Below are 21,814 nucleotides of genomic sequence, written 5' to 3' on the forward strand. Positions count from 1 at the left end.
AATCCCCCCCATATATTCAATAAACGTTTTCCAATCTTCTTTAAACATATTTTCTTGTTTTCCACATTTAAAACTCTGTCCGTCGTCATCACGGTTCCGCCCGCTTTTATAACACATTGCAATAACACATTGCAAAATGAAACGGTGATAATAAACCGGAAGGAGCACTTCAGCCGCCGCGGCGCCAGGGGGCGCTCTCGCTCCAGCCGCGCGCGGGAAAGGGGAGAGAAGGGGCGTGGCTCGGACGGGGCTCGCTTGCGCCGTCGACGCCCGCGGTTGCTGCGTGACGCTATAAAGCTCCGCCGGAGGAGGAAGACGCCATAAGAGCGCGACAACCCGGAAGCGGCTGGGCGCCGCCATATTGCGCGAAGCGCTTTCCAGGTTCCGGGCAGGAAGAAGGAGAGGAAGAAGAAGAAGAGGAGGAAGAAGAAGGCGGTGGTGGAAGAGGAGAGGAAGGAGGAGAGGAGGGGCCGCCTCCCCCTCAGCTCCCCGCCGGCCCAGCCATGTCCGAGACCTACGGTAAAGAGGCGAGGGAGAGAGGAAAGAGGGTCGAGGGGGGGGGTCTTTCCTGAATAGGGGGGGGGGTTTCAAAGGAGGGGGCTTGAGGGGGCAGCAGGACCGGGGGGGGAGGCCTGAGGGGGGGGGAGAAGTTGGGAGGGGGGGGGTGTAAGGCGGATATTGTCCCCATTATCATTTCCCTAAATAAGTATATTTAAATCATCACTTAGATTGTGATGGGTTTTTTGGGGTGGGGTCTTGTGGTGAGGATGGTGTGTGTGTGTGTGGAGAAGCCCCCACTCGTGTGCTACCCCAAAAGGGCTTTTTATGGGGTGGGGGAGGGCGCCGCTTGCCCCCTGGGCGTGTTTTTAATGGGGGGGGGTGTCTTGGGTGCAGCAGGGGCGGAGGGTGGTGGGGTTTTTTTTGGGGGGGGTGTCTTGGCCTCCCTTCTGCGGAAGGGAGCTTTTTCTGTGAGGGAGGGGGTCCTTCTGAGCTTAGGGATAAGGCAAGGTGGGTGTGGAGTGTGTCATTGGTTTAGTTTTGTTTCTTCTGCAATTTGTTTTGTGTTCCTGTGCTGAGAACCGCCCCGTGGTTAAAGAGAGGCAAACGCACCTAATAAATTATTATTATTATTATTGCTGGAGCAGTTGTTGGGATCTCTACCAGGACAGGGGGGCGGGTATCCATGAGGGGAATATTGTGGTTTTTTAAAAATAAGATGAATGTTACACATTTTGCATTTCCATAGTCTAAAATGCTCTGTGGGCTTTGGGCAGAGGGAGGTATATGAATTCAATAAATAATAATATTTGGGGTGGGGTGGGCTTATCTTGGGCATGTTGGGTTAAAGCAGACCGTTGGCAGCGCTTGGCTTTGGTCTTCTGGGGGAGGCTATTCAAGGGGGCAGGAGAAACAAGGGCCAAGGGCAGCCTTGCATGGCCCAGGTGCCCGCCAAATGTTGTGGGTGCCAACAGCTGTTGTGGCCTGAGCTCAAGGGGGGTGCCAGGTTGAGGTAGGCGATGAAGGGCCGTAGCTCAGTGGTACAGAGCAACTGCTTTGCGTGCAGAAGGTCCTGGGTTCAATCCCTGGCAGGGCTGAGAGGGACTCCCTGCCTGAAATGCTGGAGAGCCACTGCTGCCAGTCAGTGTAGACAATAGAAAGCCAGTGTAGTGCAGTGGTTAAGAGCGGTGGACTCGTAATCTGGGGAACCGGGTTCGCTTCCCCGCTCCTCCACATGCAGCTGCTGGGTGACCTTGGGCCAGTCACACTTCTCTGAAGTCTCTCAGCCCCACTCACCTCACAGAGTGTTTGTTGTGGGGCAGGAAAGGAAAGGAGAATGTTAGCTGCTTTGAGACTCCTTCGGGTAGTGATAAAGCGGGATATCAAATCCAAACTCAAACTCAAACTCATACTGAGCTCCATGGACCAATGAGCCTGAAACAAGGCAATTTCCTGTGTTTTCCTAAGGCTGGCTTAGAGAATCTTGCACCCGAGTCTCTTGTCAACCTAGCAGGATAACTTTGCAGTTTTCATACCTGCCACCCCAAAGTGATTCTCTTTGCACCTCCCTCCCACCCTCTTCCAAGAAGGTCGCCCAGTGTCTTGCCCAGGCACCCAGAAGAGGGGCTGGGTCACAGCCAAGAAACCTGAGCAAGACTCTCTTTACGTGGAAGAAGGAGCAAGCTTGCTCTCTGCTACTTGGTAGGATCCGAACCAATGGATTCGAGTTACAAGAAAGAAGATTGTGACTCAACATTAGGAAGAACTTCCTGAGAGTGGGAGCCGTTCAACGGAGGAATGGACACCCTTGGGAGGTGGTGGACTTGCCTTCCTTGGAGATTTTTAAGCAGAGGTTGGACCTGCGTTCCAGGGGGTTGGAATGGATGACCTTTGGGTGCTTCTTCTGACTCTACGATTCCCTTTCCCCCACCTTTATAAAAGTGAATTTTTTCTTTTTTTTTGCATTGCAGCTCAGCAGAATCGCTGCCTGTCTTTGTTTTCCTGTTCTCAGAACACGACTCTGTTGTGAACAGAACTCCAAGTGTCGCCGGCTGGGCGGGTCGGAGCACATTTGTCTCTCCTCGCCTCTCCGTGCTCCTAAATTGAGGGAAGCGGGAAGAGGTGGCTGAGGGTGTAATTATGCCCTTTTCCTATTTGAAATCCTTCACCTCCCCAGTAATGACCCTCATTATGTTCCATTAAGGAGGCTTAGGTGCCTTTTCTTCCCTGCGTGTTTTCATGTAAAATCAGCCCACAGAAGTCGCACATCCTGGAAAAAACAACCACCATGTTGAGGAAGAAAGCAGTGGCAGCCCACATCACAGCCCTAATTATGATACCCTTACTACCTGCATGGCAGGTGAGCAAGATCCAGCAGCAGCATAAATGCCCCATGACAGACAATAGGGTTATCTGCCCACCTGGCTCCTCAGAGTAAATGGTATTGGAGTGGGAATGTCTTTTATTTTTTGCAAAAGTGGTCAGTGCATGGCTGAAACTGGGAATGCTGCAGGAATGTATGGCCTGGCCAAGAACTGGGGATTATGTGTCGTTTAAACACTAACTCATGGCAGTGTCTGACCTGACTAATTCAGTGTTTGAGGGCAGGAGAGTGGAACAGTCTCCCTCGGAAGGTGGCTGTGGCGGATTCACCTTCATTGGAAGTTTCTAAATGGCCATCTGTTGGGGATTCTTTAGCTGTGTGCTTCCTGCCTTGCAGGGGGTTGGACTAGATGGCCCTTGGGGTCCCTTCCAACTCTACAGCTCTGCAATTCTAGGGCTCCACCTGCCTAGAGTCGAGAGATCGATTGGGTATCTGGTTAACATTTTATTCGGGAACAGGTCCCCCTACGCCCCTGAAAATGTGGCCTGTTTTGCCTTTGGAGTGGCAATTTTAAGGGGAAAAGTTTGTGGGAATTATAAGTTAAATTCTTCAAGGGAGTAGACTCTTATCTGACCAAATGTGTGCTTTTAATAATTATTTTACCTGTATAACGTGTTTTATGTATTTTGTTTTGTGATGGCTTTGGCTACACAGATAAATAGTAGCTGTAATTCATAACTGTCTTCTTTGGGACTTCCTTGGGAAGGGAATTCATAACCCTTCCTTGGGAAGCCAGTGCTAAAAATACCTCTTAGTGTTGTAACCCTTAAACGAACAAATAAAAACCAGTTGAGGGCTGTACAAAACAGTCCTTTTAAATGTGTGGGAGGGGGTCCCTCCCTCCCCATCCATGGGGGGTTTCTGCCCTGGCTAATGCAGTACCTGAAGAAGTTCTATCGACAGACCCAGCTGTGAAAATGCTGTTTGCTGTCTTTGCCTTTTCAGACCTGAGCCCCCTTGCCTGGTGTCTGGGTGGGAAACAGTGGGTGTGGCATCTATAAGTGTGCACAAATGTTCATAATCGCTGCCTCTGCATGATGTGGGGCAGGGTGTTCGAATTGCGCAGGTGCCGGAACGACAAATAACTTAATTGCTGCTTGTGAAAGCTGCCCCAGAGCGCCGCTTATTAATCCTTCAGGGACTGGTGCGCGAATGGAAATACGATGTAGTTGATGGGAGCTTGAGAAACTGGGCCCGTCTTGACGTGGAACGTGGAGCAAGAATTCTGAGCCCCTTCATATTGCAGAGCTGCAGCTGTGTCAGTTCTCCCACAGCAAAAACAGGGCAGGAGTTCTTCAGTGCTTCCAAGTATGTCCTGCTTTTTTTAGCAAGAACGCTCCAAGTCCCAGCTGCTGGCGTTCACGAGTGTAAGAGGACTGTGGTGCCCACGGTGCAAGAAGGCGGTTGGATGCAGAGGAGGCGTATAAAGACATTGGCTGAGGACCATTGAAAGGAAAAATGTAATTCCCTCTCTGCAAGGCAGAGAGAAGTGTTGAGTTCTGCCACTCTCTTCTCAGGCATGCCTGTCAGATGGAGCTGAATGTTCTTTGTGGCCCAGCTGGAGAGGACAACGTTTTCTTATATTCTGGCCGCTGCCTCACCGCGGACAGCTGTGCAACATCAGCTCCCAAAATATTTTCCTAGTAAACAGAGGAGGAAGGCAAAAGGGGAGAGTTAATCTTGGGCTGGGGCTAGCAGCTCTTATCTTAAGTAGTGATGGTGTTGATTTTTCCTGGGAGTGCCTGTGAAGTCAAGTGGTTGCAGAGTGAGACAAAATAGACTCCTGACCTCACAAATGGGGCCTGTGAATTCCTGACTGCTTTTGTGGCTTCCATGCGATGGTCTGTGTATCACTGGACGTGGGATGCCTCTGCTATTGTGTGAGAGGAGGAGGGTTGGTGTCCTGCCATTTTGCCTACAAACTACCTTGGTCTTCTTTGCTAGTACAGGGACACCACTAGTCTCCTAAGCCTCCTGGCCAGGTCTCTCCCAACCTACATTCATTTTTGAGCCTGTTATTGCCAGTCCACTCTCACTCTCTCTCGTTCTCCTTCCAGATTTCCTCTTCAAATTCCTGGTGATCGGAAGTGCCGGAACAGGGAAGTCTTGCCTCCTCCACCAGTTCATAGAGAACAAATGTAAGTTTATTTTGTGTGTTGCCGCCTTTGCATTCCACCTTTCTAGGCATGTGCCAGTTTGCAAGGAGTTGGAAACAAAAAGCCGGTATAACAGAAACAACTTTGAAAGCCAAATTAAAACGACAGAAACAAGAAAGCCAGCTCTCTAGATCGGGTTAGAAATGCACACTGGAAGAGCACATGAGAACACAAAAAGACCCTGGTGTATCAGGTTAATGGCTCATCTTGCCCAGCCTCCTCTTCTCACAGGGACCGACCAGATGCCACTTTTGGGAATCGGCAGGCAGGATCCGAGCAGGACAAGAGCAGCCCTCTCCCCTCCTGCCGTTTCTAGCAACCGGTAATGAGATTTTTTTAAGGATATGATAGAAAGTGCCTGAATAACAGGAGATGGTGGCTGTAAATCTTCTCAGAAAAATGCCGCTCTTTTATTATTGCCCTGCATTTTATCGGAGCACAAGGCAGATTGATGGAAAGGGCGCGTCTTCTCCCTGCGCCACGCAGAGAGATGAAAAAACGTCCTGTTGACAAGGCTGCTTGTAGCTGCCGAGCACTTAAGGCTGCCTAAAAGATGTGGAGAGAGTGAGTCAGAGATGGAAGGTAAAGATCTCCGCCATTTCCTTCCTGTGTTGCAAAAGGCTGCAGAGGAGCAACCTAGAGGCCTCTTTCCTCCCATCGCCAGCCTTCTGCCCTGCACCTGAATCTGACATCTCTTTTTTCCTTCACCCTGACCACATGAGCCGCCTTTTCTGCTGTCCCCTCTGCCCCAAATCTGATCAGCTGAAAGAGGAGAGGCAGGCACCGTTCTCTCCAGGGTTTGGGGACAGGTAACATCTGAATTGCAGTGTTTTACGTGACATGCTAGACGTTTTATGAAGTTCTTAGGTCTTCCTGTGGCCGCGCCTTCCTGCCCGTTCCTCATTCCGCACCCCCTTCTCTCTGCACTTTTACAGTCAAGCAGGATTCCAACCACACAATAGGGGTGGAATTTGGATCAAAGGTTGTGAACGTTGGTGGCAAAACGGTCAAGCTCCAGATCTGGGACACGGCTGGGCAAGAGCGCTTTAGGTAAGGAGCAGGATCCTCCGTGTCCATATTTCTGGGAATTTATTTGAAATACCCAAGTGTGCATCGCAGGGTTTTCACCCCCATTGCTCATGAAGCTGCATGATCACCAATCTGCCAAAGACCGGTGGTATTGCTCTCTTTGCCACACCACTAATATTAATAGTAATAATTTTATTATTTATATGCCACCCATCTGACTGGGTTACTCCAGACACTCTGGGCAGCTTCCAACAAAATATTAAAACACAAAAAACATCTGCCCGTTGCATTTTGGACCTGCTGAAGTTTTGTAGTCTTCAAGGGCAGCCCCATATAGAGTGCTCTGCAGTGATCCAGCCTGCAAGTTGCCAGAGCATGGTGTCCAGGGGTCAAGCCACCTTCGTCAAAAGGGGCAGCAGCTGGCAAACCCTTAGTGCAGGATACGAAGCCCACCCGCTTTGAATAGAAGCTCAAGACCTGTATGGATGAGCAGCGGTCGGGGGTGGGCAGGGGAGCCCCTGTGTCTTGAGAGGGGGCTTCTGTGGGCTTCTGTCGGCACAGCCCTGTGCGTTTTTGCTCAGAAGCAAGAGTCTCCTCGCCTCCCTGGAAGTCCCTACAGCATCACTGCCTAAAAAGCGCAGTGTCTGCATCCTGTCGCTTTTCAGCCCCATCTGAGACCTTCAACTGCTTTCTCTCTAGGTCGGTAACGAGAAGCTATTACCGGGGCGCAGCCGGGGCGCTCCTGGTCTACGACATCACCAGGTATGTCTCTGCAGTGGCTTTCCTTCCTGACTGTCCCCTACCCCCACAGCCATTCAGGGAATTCCACAGCCGAGTGAGGATTCGAACCCTGGTCTCTCCCAGGTCCTAGGTAAAGGGACCCCTGACCATTAGGTCCAGTCGTGGCCGACTCTGGGGTTGCGGCGCTCATCTCTCTTTACTGGCCGAGGGAGCCGGCGTACAGCTTCTGGGTCATGTGGCCAGCATTACTAAGCCACTTCTGGTGAACCAGAGCAGTGCACGGGAACGCCGTTTACCTTCCCACTGGAGTGGTACCTATTTATCTACTTGCACTTTGATGTGCTTTCGAACTCCTAGGTTGGCAGGAGCAGGGACCAAGCAACGGGAGCTCACCCCGTCATGGGGATTCGAACCGCTGACTTTCTGATTGGCAAGCTCTCTGGTTTAACCCACAGCGCCACCTGCGTCCCTCTCCCAGGTCCTAGTCCTCATTTAATCCCCAGAGCAACCCTGTGCATTGGTAGGAGATGCTGAGAGCAGCAGTGGCTGGCCCACGGTCTCCCCCCGTACTACTACTACAACAACAACAAAATTTTATTTATACCCCGCCCTTCCCGGGCTCAGGGCGGCTAACAACAAATTTAAAACACTTAATTGATGCAACAAAAAACAAACAAACATAAAATACTGTATATAACAAATTCAGAATTCAAAAATAAATTTAGGGAGAAAATCCATCCAATAAAGATTTGATGATCACCAGGGCTAGCTGGCTAAATTAGTCCTATTTGGGTGAGCGTGGAGACCAGGGGAGAATTAGCTGTGGGATCCCAGAGCGGGTGATCTTCATAAAAAGGGGGGGGGAGGAAGGAAGGGGAATAAAAGATCAGGCTAAGTTCAGATTGAAAGCCAGGCAGAATGGCTCTGTCTGACAGGCCCTGCGGAAGGAGGTTAAATCCTGCAGGGCCCTGGTCTCCTGGGACAGAGCATCCCAACAGGTCGGAGCCACCACTGAAAAGGCCCTGGCCCTGGTAGAGGATAGTCTGACTTCCTTAGGGCCCGGGACCTCTAAACTATGATTATTCATGGACCTTAAGGTCCTCTGCGGGGCAGACCAGGAGAGGCAGTCCCGTAAATATGAGGGCCCTAAGCCACAAAGGTGCACCTAGGCACATTGCTTCAGACCTCCCAAGTGTCCCTGTTTTCCAGGGAAATCCATCCAATATAGATGATCACCAGGGCTAGCTAGCTAAATTAGTCCTATTTGGGCCAGCGAGGAGACCAGGGGAGAATTAGCTGTGGGATCCCAGAGCGGGTAATCTTCATAAAAAGGGGGAGAGGGAGGGAGGGAAGGAAGGGAATAAAAGATCAGGCTAAGTTCAGATTGGAAGCCAGGCGGAATAGCTCTGCCAGGCCCTAGTCTGACACACGAACCACTCGGCGCTCTCTTTCTCCTCCTGCCTGCCTGATGGGTGCACTTCTCTCTCTGCCCCCCCCCCCAATTTTGGTCCCGCACTGCAGCAGAGAGACGTACAATGCCTTGACCAACTGGCTGACGGACGCCCGGACTCTGGCCAGCCCCAACATAGTCATTATTCTCTGCGGCAACAAGAAGGACCTGGATGCCGACCGGGAAGTCACTTTTCTGGAAGCATCTCGTTTTGCTCAGGAGAACGGTAACATATGCAAGGGGTGTGTGTGTGTGTGCTGGGGAGGGGCAAAATCGACAAATCCATGGAGGAGAAGCCTGTCGATGCCTCTGCTCTGTCCTCCGCGGTCAGAGGCAGCCATGCTTCTGAATCCCAGTTGCTGGAAAACAGCAGGAGGGGAGAGGGCTTGTGTTCGAATCCTGATTGCGGGCTTCCCATTGGAACAATCTCTCAAAGGACCTGTTGATGGCATTTTACCATTGTGCTGTGGAGAGTGTATTAACTTATGGTCTGTGTGTGTGGTTTGGGAGCTGCACGGTCAGGGAAAAAGCTATGCTGTCCAGGGTTGTAAAGACTGCGGAGGGAATAATTGGGTGCACTCTTCCCACCTCGGATCAAATCTATGCTTCCAGGTGCTATAAGAAAGCTGCAGAGATAGCGCAGGATAGTGCGCACCCCGGAAATGATCTCTTTCAGCTTCTGCCTTCTGGAAGAAGGTACAGGGTTATAAAGACTAGGACTAGCCTCCTGAGAAACAGTTTCTATCCAAATGCGATTTTGGTTTTAAACGCAGTGTAAGGAGTCTGTATGGGAGTATATTATATTTAAAAAATGGGGTATTTAGGGGGCGGACCAGGTTGGGATAGCAGGCTTGTTGGTTTTGAATGTCTTATGTAGATTTCTTTTTTCAGTTTCGCTGTTCTGTATGGGACAATGACAATAAAGAGTATTGTATTGTATTATTACGTCAGTGCGAGAAAAGGATGCCAAACTAGACGAGCCCTTGGCCCGATACAGCAGCCAGGCTCTTGTTTGCTTCTTATGGAACCTCCAGGTCCAGAGGCAGTCTATCTGGATTCTTTAGGGATATTTGGCCACCGTGAGAGCAGGGTGCCGGACCAGCCAAGCCATTGGCCTGATCCAGCGGACTCTTCTCTTGCTCTTAGCTCGCAAGTGGCTCCTTCCCTCCCTCCCCTTCTCCTCCTCACCTGCAGTTGGCTGTTGCAGCTGCTTATTCAGGGCGTAACTTGGCTGAGGCTGCTGCTGCTGCTGCGCTTCCTTCCTGTGCCGCCTTTGTGGTGGCACCACCAAGGACGGCTGAGCTGTGCCTGGCAAGGGGCTGCTGAAGTGCCGCCGCAGGGTGCCTTTGGGGCTGCCCCTCTCTGGGCTTGCAGAAGGCAGCTCAGCCGCTAGATTCCTGCGCCCTCTCAGCTTGTTAATGAGTAATGGCATTTTGTGACTCCTTCTGCAGTGGCTAACTCTTGAGACATGGAGGCAGTTGGTGGGGGAAGACTTGAGTCCGGGAGACCTGGAGTTTTTAATTCAGTTTTTTTTCTTAAAGCCCTGTTCTTTTTGCTCTCATTCTCCCTGAGAAATGCCCCCCCTCCCCCTGGATTTGGGAGGAGGAGGGGCTGCCTCCTCACACCCTCTTTTGCTTCATCTTCCAAGGCTGGGCCAAATTTATCATCTTTATCCCTTGTCTGTTTTCCTTTAACCTGGCAGAGTTAATGTTTCTCGAGACCAGCGCCTTGACCGGGGAGAATGTGGAGGAAGCTTTCTTGAAATGTGCAAGGACCATACTGAACAAAATTGAATCAGGTACCTGGGTTGATTTCTTTTCCCCACCCGACTCCAGACGAAAATGAACGCTGGGTGAAAATGGCTGTGACTTCCGAGGGGTTCATTTTTCTCTCTCTCCCTTCGGTTATTTTTTAAATTATTATTAGCGAATATTTAATTTATAACATAACAAAGTACAATAGCAAATGTCACATAAAATAAAAATAGAAAGTGCTACGGAAAAATTCCAGGGTGAGAGGCTACTCAACAGGCCAGCTCATCGCGGTTCAAGTCCCCCACAGGTCTTATGCAGTCAGTAAAAGAAGGAAGTTCCAGCCAAGTAATTTGGAGCGAAACAGCAGTCAGTAGACCACGATCTTTATTGTTGTGCATCAGGTTCCCACATGGAGTAAGAACACCGAACATAGGTTACAAACTCTTTTAAGACCTTCCCCCCCCCCTTCCTATACAGTCAAACCTCGGGTTGAATATGCTTCATGTTGAGTGCATTCGAGTTGCGCTCCGCGGCTACCCGGAAGTTACGGAGCGCGTTGCTTCCGGGTTTCGCCGCTCACTCATGTGCAGACACTCAAAATGACGTCATGTGCATGTGCAGAAGCAGCGAAAAGCGACGCGTGCGTGCGCAGACGTGCCATCGCTAGTTACGTTTGCTTCTGGATGCGAACGGGGCTCCGAAACGGATCCTGTTCGCATCCTGAGGGCCCACTGTAATACCTTTCCAGAAGCATCATTGATACATCACTGATACATCATCAACATGTCGCAAAGAAGGGGGGTGATATTGAGGTTACCCAAGTTCATCAACTTGCTCCACTTATCAGATTTAGTCCCAGGCACCTTAAGGGACGCAGGTGGCGCTATGGGTTAAACCACAGAGCCTAGGCTTGCCGATCAGAAGGTCGACGGTTCAAATCCCCGCGACGGGGTGAGCTTCCGTTGCTCGGTCCCTGCTCCTGCCAACCTAGCAATTCGAAAGCACCTCAAAGTGCAAGTAGATAAATAGGTACTGCTCTGGTGGGAAGGTAAACGGCGTTTCCGTGCGCTGCTCTGGTTCGCCAGAAGCGGCTTAGTCATGCTGGCCACATGACCCGGAAGCTGTACGCCGGCTCCCTCGGCCAGTAAAGCAAGATGAGCGCCGCAACCCCAGAGTCGGCCACGACTGGACCTAATGGTCAGGGATCCCTTTACCTTTAAGTTTTACTCTTAAGTACCCGCCACCCAAAGAACAATAAAACTATGCATACCCTTGCCCTTCACCCTTCCCGAGGATGGGTTTTGGGAACACCTGGCCTCAGCAAACCCATGTATGGTGTCTGTGTCAATGGTCATTATCCTGGCCTTAGTTAGAGGCTGTGGTGGGGACTTGGGGTTTTGAGGAAGTCGTTTAACTGCCCCCCCCATTCCTTGCTTTAACAGAAAGGCATATCTATCGAGAGCTAAACATATAGGACAGAATTCCCCTACCAAAATTGAACACAATAAATTAACATTGCAAGGTTCTAAAAAACACAAATTCTTCAGTGCATCATGAAAAGGCTCCATTTCTTAATTAAGAAATCATCTTTTTTCCTTCCCTCTCTGCTTCTCACCATCTGTGTGAGCTTCACAGTGCATGCTGTGTCCCAGATTTTAGTTCCCTTGTTCTCTCATGACTGGTGTTGACATATCCTCCCCAATTCTGTCAAATAATAATTCTGACAGACCTTGGGTTAGTTCCCTGTCCTTTTCCTGCACAATTCCTTTAATATACTGAAATAGGAAAATTCAAGCATCCATGTAGAGCATAGCCAGTTATTGCTTCCGTTTCCACTGCTACATCTTCCCAGAATTTCCTGATTTTGGGGACACATCCAGAATGTACGTTATATCTCAGAATTTGCCACCTCCGGCAAGGCTTTACTGTTTCATATATCCAGTTAAGACATTTAGGCACCACGTTAGGCTCCAAATTTTATTTTAGGGTTGTACTAGCTGTTTGTTTGCAGAGCTGCATGCCAAATTCAATTCCAGCTATCTGACTGAATGTCCCAAAATCCCTTTCCCTGCTACGTTGGTACTAATTTCTTGCAAGATCTGCCATAGATGCAAAAGAATTTCACCGGGGTTCACCTTGGATGGAACATCAAGGGCGGCGTTAGAGCGCCACTGTAGCTTGTATTCATAAGGCCTTTGGGGCCCCTAGAGATGGGGCTGGAGGCCCGATGCTTCCAGACTGCCTTTCAGGGTCCCCACAGGTGCATAGTTGGGGATTCCTTTGAGAGGAGGGGCAGGCGGACTGCTTGGTCGCTCTTGACAGGTCTTCTCCTGCAGCTGCAGGGAGAGTTGGGTGCCAGAAGGCGCAGAGAAGGCTGGCCTCTCTCTGCCTGTGCTGCCGAAGAAGAGGAGGAGGAGTTTGGATTTGATATCCTGCTTTGTCACTACCCGAAGGAGTCTCAAAGCGGCTAACATTCTCCTTTCCCTTCCTCCCCCACAACAAACACTTTGTGAGGTGAGTGGGGCCAAGAGACTTCAGAGAAGTGTGACTGGCCCAAGGTCACCCAGCAGCTGCATGTGGAAGAGTGAGGAAGCGAACCCGGTTCCCCAGATTATGAGTCCACCGCTTTTAACCACCACACCATGCTGGCTCTCTGGCCGAGTGTGCAGGGATCCTGCCCAACACAGACATGGAAAGTGCGATGCCGGAGGAGGAGTTTTATCAGGACCAAACTCCGTCAGACTGGAATCAAAGCAGCTCCGCTGCAGGGCTTCTAGGCTGCTTAGAATCGGAGAATGGGAGGGTTGGAAGGGACCCCGGGGTCATCTAGTCCAGCCCCCTGGATTGCAGGAATCGCCGCTTTACTAATGCAGACTTTGTTGGCATGCAACCAAGGAAATGGGGGCAATTGGCAGGCCCCCAGCTGGCTCCAGCCCACCAGCCGGTGTGCCAGGCGAACTCCAGTCCTTGGTGCAGCATGAATCTGTGACCTGAGCTTCGGAAGCTAGGGCATGCTACTCAGCAGAGTAAACACTGTGCAAACAGAAGTGGCAGGAGAGGCTGTGTGGGCATATTTACAAGCAGTTTATTCAGCGTACATCGGGACAAAAGGAAACATGTCTGCTCTCCTTCGTGTCCAAAGCAAAACGGCTAAAGCAAAAGCTATACACAAATGGAAGGTCCCAGCAAGCTGTGCTGGAGTGTAAACAGTCATGTGACACACAACAATCGTGCCTGTTCCTTAAGGCGGAACGGAATATCCCAACAGACTTTTGGGGTTTTTTTGAGCTTCAGATAGCAGAGCCAGGGTTTGGATTCCGTTTGCCAGCCACGGCACAGATGGGGCGTGCCTGGCTTTCCTTCGTCCCGTCTCTGCCAGGCAACCAGGGCCCTTGGTGGGCAGCCTTTCAGTTAAGAGAAAAGCTCATCCTTCGGCTTCATGCCTGCTCTGGAAGTGCAAAAAAGCATTTTCTGGGCTGGGGAGAAGCGCTAGGGAATCAGGAATGGTCTGGCTGCGGAAGGGCAGTCGCTACAACCTGTCCCCGAATCGCCCCGGTGACTCTTGCCTTTTTCTCTCCCCCCCCCCCCCCGCCAGGTGAACTTGACCCGGAGAGGATGGGCTCCGGCATCCAGTACGGGGATGCCTCCCTGCGACAGCTGCGGCAACCGCGAGGGACCCAAACACAGACCCGGCAGCAATGCAACTGTTAGAGCCGGCGCCAGAGCATGCCTGGAAACTGCCTTGCAAGGTCAGCTGGGGGGGGGGAGGCTGTGGAGGAAGCCCCACTGCAGGGTCAGCTGGGGGGGGGGCTGTGGAGGAAGCCCCACTGCAGAGGCGCTCCTGTCCAGCGGGGGGTGGGGAGTGCTCTGGAGCTTAGCGCAAGAGTGGCAGAAGTGGGCCTGGACCCTTGAGGTCGGGGTAGGATGTGGGGAGCCCCTCCCTCCGATGCCCCTGCTTCTCCGCAATTGCGCATGGCTTGGGGAAATCAGAGACGGAAAAGCCTTTCTCCCTGCCACTCGCGGACATCGGATGAAGGCGAATTCGGGAAGATTCAGGACGGATAAAAGTTGTCATTCACGCAGTTCATCGTTGAACTGTGGAACTCACTCCCACAGGAGGAAATAAAGGTCAGCTTACCTTGATTTTACCTTGAAAAGAGGAGGAGAAAAGATCCTGGAGGAGGAGAGGGCTATTGATGGCTCTGCTGCTTCTCCATAGTTGGAGGTAGCTATGCTTCTGAATGCCGGTAGCTGGAAACCGCAAGAGAAGGGAGAGGCGCTTGTGCTCGGATCCTGCTTGCGGGATTGGGGGCATCTGGTTAGCCTCTCTGAGAACTGGATGCCGGACTAGACGGGCCACTGGCCTGATCCTGCATTCCGGCTCTTGTTCGGTCCTTGTGGAACCTCCAGGCCCAGAGGCAGTCTATCGCCATTCCTAGGCTCTTGGGGGTATTTGGCCACAGTGAGAGCCAGACGCTAGACTACGTGGCACCCCTTTGGCCTGATCCAGCGGGGCTCTTCTTGTGTCCCTATATAATAATAATGATAATAATAATAATAATAATTTATTATTTATACCCCACCCATCTGGCTGGGTTTCCCCAGCCACTCTGGGTGGCTTCCAACAAAACACTAAAATACAATAATCTATGAAACATTAAAAGCTTCCCTAAACAGGGCTGCCTTCAGATGTCTTCTAAAAGTCTGGTAGTTGTTCTTCTCTTTGACATCTGGTGGGAGGGTGTTCCACAGGGCGGGCGCCACCACCGAGAAGGCCCTCTGCCTGGTTCCCTACAACTTGGCTTCTGGCAGCGAGGGAACCGCCAGAAGGCCCTCGGCGCTGGACCTCAGCGTCCGGGCAGAACAATGGGGGTGGAGACGCTCCTTCAGGTATTAACTATGTTAACGAGGCACCTGTTACCTGCAGAGAGGAAACTGAGGCAGGCGACTTAGCAGCCAGGCCCTGGAGTGAATCACGGGAAGAGGAGACGCCTTCCTGGCGCTGCCGTTCGCTGAGCTGCTGCTTCTTCCCTCCCCTCCTTTCTTGTCTCTCAGTGCTGGGACTCTACCTGCTTTGGACCCAGGGCCGTACGAAGCACTGCCGCCACCACCGCCGCCTCCTCCTCTCCCCGGGACAACCTGCCCTGTTGGCATCCTCGCCCTCCCAAGCCTTCGCCCTCCATCTCTGCGCTGCTGCTGCCTCCTTCCTCCTCGTCTCCCTCCCCGGAAAGAAGCTTTGCAGGAGCTCCGCTGCCAGGCGGGCAACGTACAGGAGACTCTGGCGCCGGTCGGTTGCTTCTCCCTGGCACCGGCCGAGAGCCCCTCACTCCTCCTGGCCACCCCTGTGACTCTTGGTGGCTTTGAGGTCAGTGGGCTCTGTGCTGATGGCGGCGGCAGGAGGAGGAGGAGATCCACAAAAGAGTCCGAGAAGGGGGGTGTTGGTGTCACTATGGAGATATTTAACTTGCCTTTCCCCCAATCACCTCCCTTCAAGTGAATCTTAACCCCCTTCACCCTTTTGAGGAGAATTCGGCCTGGTTGGAGGCGTTTTGAAGGGGCAGAGCGGGGGCTGCCCTCTCTGTGGTTCCCTCATAGGAATATTCTGCCTGGGGAGCCAACCCAGACAGACCCTCTTCCTCAGCAGCCTCTATAGGGCTCCCATTCCGAGGTGGGACCCAGCTAGAATTTGCACGTCCGTGGGTGTGTATTCCTCTCGCTGCTCTGTGCCCATTGGAAGGGGCGCCTTCTGTTTCTCCCAAAGCCATGGATTCCTTTGCAGGCCCTCCCCTCGCCCGCTCTCCTCCCTCCGGGGCAAGGGGGGGGGGCAGGCTTGAATGCACAACCCCCGTGTCCCCATCACTTTGCGTGTGAGAAATGTCATTCCTTGGGGATATGTGTTTGTGTGTGTGTTTTGCACAAGCGTCGCTCTCTCCGCCGGACGCCCTCCGTCGGTCTGAGCAAAGAGTCCACATCTGCAGAGAATGAGCCATAGCTTATGTGTTCAGGATCACCCACCCCCCCGTTGCGATGGGAGGCCGGCCGTGTGTCTGTCTGTGTTCCCCCTCCCCTTGCTGCTCTTACCTTCGGGTTGTCGCCTGTGAGTGTCACGAGAGGCTCCCGTGCTTCAAAACCGGTGACCAGGCACCGCTGCGAAACGCTTGTGAGATTTTCTGGCCCGGGAGCTTAAGGCGAGCCCCTTTCCTCTGCAGGAGCCCTCCCTGCTTTGACTCTGAGTTATTTGGATCACCCCTCCAACAGAGCCCCCTTCTTGCGGCCTCAGAAATAAACCCACTTTCCAAGCTCTCGTCCCCTAAACCCAGCAGAACTTCCCATCCGAGTCTCAAGTGGGATTTGCTCTGGAAAAGTGCTTTGGGGAGGGCGGGTGTCTGTCGTCTTGCAAGAAGGTCTAGGAGCCGGGTATCTCCGCCCCCCACCCCAATCCTCTCTCCTTTGTAGTGTCTTGTGGTAGCTCACTTCAAGAGGGATCCCTTCTCAAAAGACCTTTTCTTATGGCTTCCCATCTCTCCACTGCTCCAGAGAGTCTTTATCTGAACATCCTGGGGTGTTCTGAGTGTCATGGCAGCCCCCAGGCACCAGCGCGGCCAGCCTTCAACCAAACCAAGCATGATAACAGGGGAGCCTGGTCTGGGGCCTGTGCACAGGCCTTGCCTCTGGGCATGGCTGGAGTTCCGTCCCCCCTCCCTCTGCCTTGTCTTGCTTTACAGATACCTGATATGGCTGGGGGAGCCGTTGCTGGAGTATCAGAGGCGCATTGAGATACACCCCCCTTTCCACATCCCCTCCATCAGCTGAGCAACTCCTTCAAAAAATTCCCAAGAGGGGGGAGAAGGCGGGCAGGGGGGAGGGTGTGCCAGTGAGAGAGAACTAGTTAGAATTTTCTTTTGCCTTTTTAAAATACCTGCCCCCAAAAGGTATAATGCTTAACTCTGTTATTTATTACTTCTGTGTCGGGGGGGGGAGCCCCCGCCCCGTTGCCTCCTGGGGGTCCCGTCCTCTTTCTGCCCCCATCCCCAAATGCTTCCACACACTCTCTCTCGCTCTGTCTCCGATTCCAGGTAGCCCTCCCTCGCGATTCACACCGAGGTGGGCAGGGAAGGGGGCGCTGGGAGTGGAGGGGCTCCTTTTATCAATCAACGGTTACGAAAAAGAGTTAATGACCCAGATGTGCTGGTCGATTTCTCTCTCTCCGGTTGCAAACATTCCCTCCAGTTTTAAGGCTGTGAAACTTGATTTCTCCTACATAAAATGTTCTTTCGTTTTGTTTTCTTTTTCCAAAGTTGGAGACTGGTGGTGCATTTCTTTCATTCATGAATGTGTGTTTGTGTGTTTGCTTGCTTGCTAGCCAAGCAGCCAAAGAGCCAGACAGAGTTAAGGAGTCGTTCCATTTGCAAAGAATTTCCACGATGTACAAAGTAAAAGCAGGGAACATGGGTGGCCAGGCAAAAACCTAAGAACCCAGCCAGATGGGTAGGGCATAAATATATTATTATGATTATTACTGAGAACTGCACCTACCCAAGGCTGCATCTTAGGAGGTTGTCTGGGAGGGATTAAGCTCCCAGTTACATCCCTCCAGCCCTTTCCAGGCCAACACGCTCCCCACCCCAAAGCATTGGGCTATTTGCACAGCGGTTTTCCTTGCCACGGCTCTAAGCTCTTTGCGTAGGCTGGTGGCGAAAGGCCAATGGAGCCGGCCATCGAGTCGATACAGCCCAAAGTTAAAGCTTGAGGAATAAGAGAGCATCTTCAATTTGGGAACGCTCTCCTGCCTCCCTCCTAAAACCTCCAGGAAGGAGTGGGCAAGATTTTCCCTGACTTAAATGACTTGGTTTTCTCTAAGCCTCAGCAGTTCTTGGGAAGGTTTGTTTGTTTGGGGGGAGGGAGGGGAGAAGAGAATGAAGTGGTTTCCATGGTGACGGGATGCAGGCACCACTGAGAGGAGCATCCCGGGTCCCCAATAGCAGCCGTGCCTCCCAAGTCCAGTCTGATTAGACACCAGTCTCCCATCACGTTCCTTCTGATTGGAGAGGAAATGTGAGAGATTTAGTTACATTCTGAAGACTATAAATAATAATAATAATTTTTATTTATACCCCGCCCTCCCCAGCCAAGGCCGGGCTCAGGGCAGCTAACAAGCAATAATAAAAACAAGTTGAACGAACACAACTTAAAAACAAGATTAAAATACAACATTAAAATATTGAAATATTAAAATGCAGCCTCATCACAGGAGAAAGGAAAAAGAAAGAGGGGGAGGGAATCAAATTGGCTCCAAGCCAAAGGCCAAGCGGAACAACTCTGTCTTACAGGCCCTGCGGAAAGAAATCAGATCCTGCAGGGCCCTGGTCTCATGAGGCAGAGCGTTCCACCAGGCCAGAGCCAGAGTTGAAAAGGCCCTGGCTCTGGTTGAAGCCAATCTAACATCCTTAGGGCCCGGGACCTCTAGGGTGTTGCTATTTATGGACCTTGAGGCTCTCCGTGGGGCATACTGGGAGAGGCGGTCCCGTAGGTACGAGGGTCCTAGGCCGTCCTACATATACAATCTATATATGTAGATTGTAATTGCATCTCTGCACGTGATATTATAAAGCTTGGCAGCTTGGAAATCATCAGAATCGTAGAACCGGCAGAGTTGGGAGGGGCCCCTGAGGGTCATCCAGTCCAGCCCCCCAGCAATGCAGCAGTCACAGCGAAAGGATCATTGAGAGACGGCCACCCAACCTCTGCTTAGAAACCTCCAATGAAGGACCGTCCACCATCTTCCGAGGGAGTCTGCTCATCTGTGCCAAGGATGGGGGTCCTGTGAATTTCCATGTGTTGCTAACTGGCAGCCCCATTGAATTCCAATGTTCGGGGCCACAGGTTCCTGCAACCCCACTGCCACTGGCCTGGTTTCCGACCGGTTAGGAGTATAGCTAAGGAGTTAGGAGTATAGCATCTAGATCAAGGGAAGTAATAGTGCCACTGTATTCTGCTCTGGTCAGACCTCACCTGGAGTACTGTGTCCAGTTCTGGGCACCACAGTTCAAGAAGGACACTGACAAACTGGAACGTGTCCAGAGGAGGGCAACCAAAATGGTCAAAGGCCTGGAAACGATGCCTTATGAGGAACGGCTAAGGGAGCTGGGCATGTTTAGCCTGGAGAAGAGGAGGTTAAGGGGTGATATGATAGCCATGTTCAAATATATAAAAGGATGTCACCTAGAGGAGGGAGAAAGGTTGTTTTCTGCTGCTCCAGAGAAGCGGACACGGAGCAATGGATCCAAACTACAAGAAAGAAGATTCCACCTAAACATTAGGAAGAACTTCCTGACAGTAAGAGCTGTTTGACAGTGGAATTTGCTGCCAAGGAGTGTGGTGGAGTCTCCTCCTTTGGAGGTCTTTAAGCAGAGGCTTGACAACCATATGTCAGGAGGGCTCTGATGGTGTTTCCTGCTTGGCAGGGGGTTGGACTCGATGGCCCTTGTGGTCTCTTCCAACTATGATTCTATGGTTATATATGTGTGTGTGTGTGTGTGCATTAGACACTGGAATCTCGGTGGTGGTGGGGGAATGTGGGCAATAAACCAACCGTATTCACAATGTTTTTCCAAATTCAGGGATGATGTGGGGGAAGACTGTGTTGCCCCCCAATGCTGCTGGAGTCTGATGCCAGTCAGCTCAGCCCGAGGTCTGGGAAGGGGTGTGTGTGTGCAGTCCAGCAACACCCCCAGGGCAGCTTATGTTGCCCACCCTGCGCTCACAGTCTGGCTTCAGCTGTGAGAGGGATGGACTGAATTGGGGGGGGCACGCAGGTGGGTAACCGAGATGATGCCCCCTCGATGTTCTTGGGCTCCTGACTCCCATCAGCCCTAAAGATCCGGCCTCATGGGGGTGGTAAAGGTAAAGTTCCAGTCGTGACCGACTCTGGGGTTGTGGCACTCATCTCGCTTTATTGGCCGAGGGAGCCGGCGTACAGCTTCCGGGTCATGTGGCCAGCAGGACTAAGCTGCTTCTAGCGAAGCAGAGCAGCGCACGGAAATGCTGTTTACCTTCCCGCCGGAGCGGTACCTATTTATCTACTTGCACTTTGCCGTGCTTTTGAACTGAACTGCTAGGTTGGCAGGAGCAGGAACCGAGCAACGGGAGCTCACCCCGCCGCGGGGATTCGAACCAACCTTCCGATCAGCAAGCCCTAGGCTCTGTGGTTTAGACCACAGCGCCACCCGCGTCCCTTCATGGGAGTTGTAGCCTGCCACAAACTAACTCTTCCCTGCTTCATCCTAAGCCGGGGATGAGACGTCTCGCGATGCCTTTTTACAAACCTCTGCTGCGGTCGCATTTGTCCAGTTCTGATCGCCTTGTCTGAAAAAGGATATTGCAGAGTGGGAAATGTTCAGAAAAGCACGACTCTTTGAATCCCAGGTGCTGGAAAGCACTGGGGGGTGGGGAGCGTTGCTCTCTCACTCGATTCCTGCTTGTGGGGTTCCCTTTGGGACCACTGATTGGCCGCTGTGAGAACTGGAGGATGGACTCAGTGGGCCCTGGGCCTGATCTAGCAAGTTCTGCTTACATTCCCATGAGAGAGGGCAGATTTGGCAGAGAGAGATTGCCCCTCCAATGCCCTCCTGCAGGCCCTTCCTGGCCAACGGTTTAACCCCCCCGCCCGCACCCATTGGCTTGCCAGGCACCCTTTGCTCGGCACGGTGGGGTGTAAGAGACAGAAACAGAGAGAATGAGCGCCAACTTAGAGAGTCACACAGAGCCACTGGTTTCATCTTGGCTCAGTGGTGAGGAATAACAAGTTGCAGCCCAGCCCCACTCTGCTTAGGCCCCTGTCAGATGCTGCCTATTCCTTCCCTTACGGCATTTATATCCCCGCTTTTCCTCCCCATTTAATCTCCAACAACAGCCCTGGGAGGCAGGTTTGTCCAAGACAGGCAGTGACAGCCCCACGGCTGAGTGAGGATTCGAACCCAGGTCCCTCCCAGGTCCTAGTCCCGCACACTAACTGCTGTGCCACACTGGCCCTCCTATTCAGACAGTAAGCTCTAGATTACAAGGGTCAGCAAACTTTTTCAGCAGGGGCTGGTCCACTGTTGCTCAGATCTTGTGGGGGGCCAGACTATCTATCTATCTATATTGGGGGGGGGGGGGAATGAACGAATTCCTATGCCCCACAAATAACCCAGAGATGCATTTTAAATAAAAGCACACATTCTACTCATGTAAAAACACCAGGCAGGCCCCACAAATAAACCAGAGGTTCATTTTAAATAAAAGGACACATTCTACTCATGTGAAAACACGCTGATTCCCGGACCGTCTGCGGGCCGGATTGAGAAGGCGATTGGGACGGATCCAGGCCTTAGTTTGCCGAAACTTGCTTTAATAAAATAAAAATAAAATCTGCAGCTGCCAAGACGCTGTACCCTGGTACTGATCACCAAGGCTGCTTGAACCCCCAGCAACAGCCTGTCTCTTCTCCCCCTTCTTTCCCACCGCAATGACACCGTGCAGAGGACAGCAGACCCCCTGCATTGCAGCGGGTTGCGCTAGATGACCCGGTGGGGTCCCTTCCCTATGGTCGGGCGCTGCTGCCCTGCTCCGAAAAGGCGTAAAGAGAAGAAAGGAGCCCGGTAGAAGGAACCCCAGGTTGCCCCCCGAGGGGTGGGGAGAGCTGGGGGGGGGTGTCCATCCCAGGTATTGGCGAACTACAACTCCCATCCTCCTGGGAGTTGTAGTCCGGGAGCCCCCCATCCCTTCTCCCATAGGCGCTCCTCTTCGGACCGCCTCGCAGGGG

General features: G+C 52.1%; 1 protein-coding gene across 1 annotated transcript; it reads left to right on the plus strand.

Annotated features, from left to right (window-relative positions):
- Positions 1-327: 327 nt before the first annotated feature.
- RAB4B (RAB4B, member RAS oncogene family) lies at positions 328-17,308 on the plus strand. The gene is made up of 8 exons (XM_083516364.1): positions 328-519; positions 4,939-5,019; positions 5,973-6,087; positions 6,766-6,828; positions 8,329-8,483; positions 9,960-10,055; positions 13,607-13,760; positions 15,067-17,308. Exons 1-7 carry the CDS (start codon positions 504-506, stop codon positions 13,720-13,722), a joined length of 642 nt encoding a protein of 213 aa, XP_083372490.1. The 5' UTR covers positions 328-503; the 3' UTR covers positions 13,723-13,760; positions 15,067-17,308.
- Positions 17,309-21,814: the final 4,506 nt, after the last annotated feature.

The sequence above is a fragment of the Podarcis liolepis genome (assembly GCF_965112155.1).
Source record: "Podarcis liolepis genome assembly, chromosome: 7".
Taxonomy (NCBI): Eukaryota; Metazoa; Chordata; class Lepidosauria; order Squamata; family Lacertidae; genus Podarcis; species Podarcis liolepis.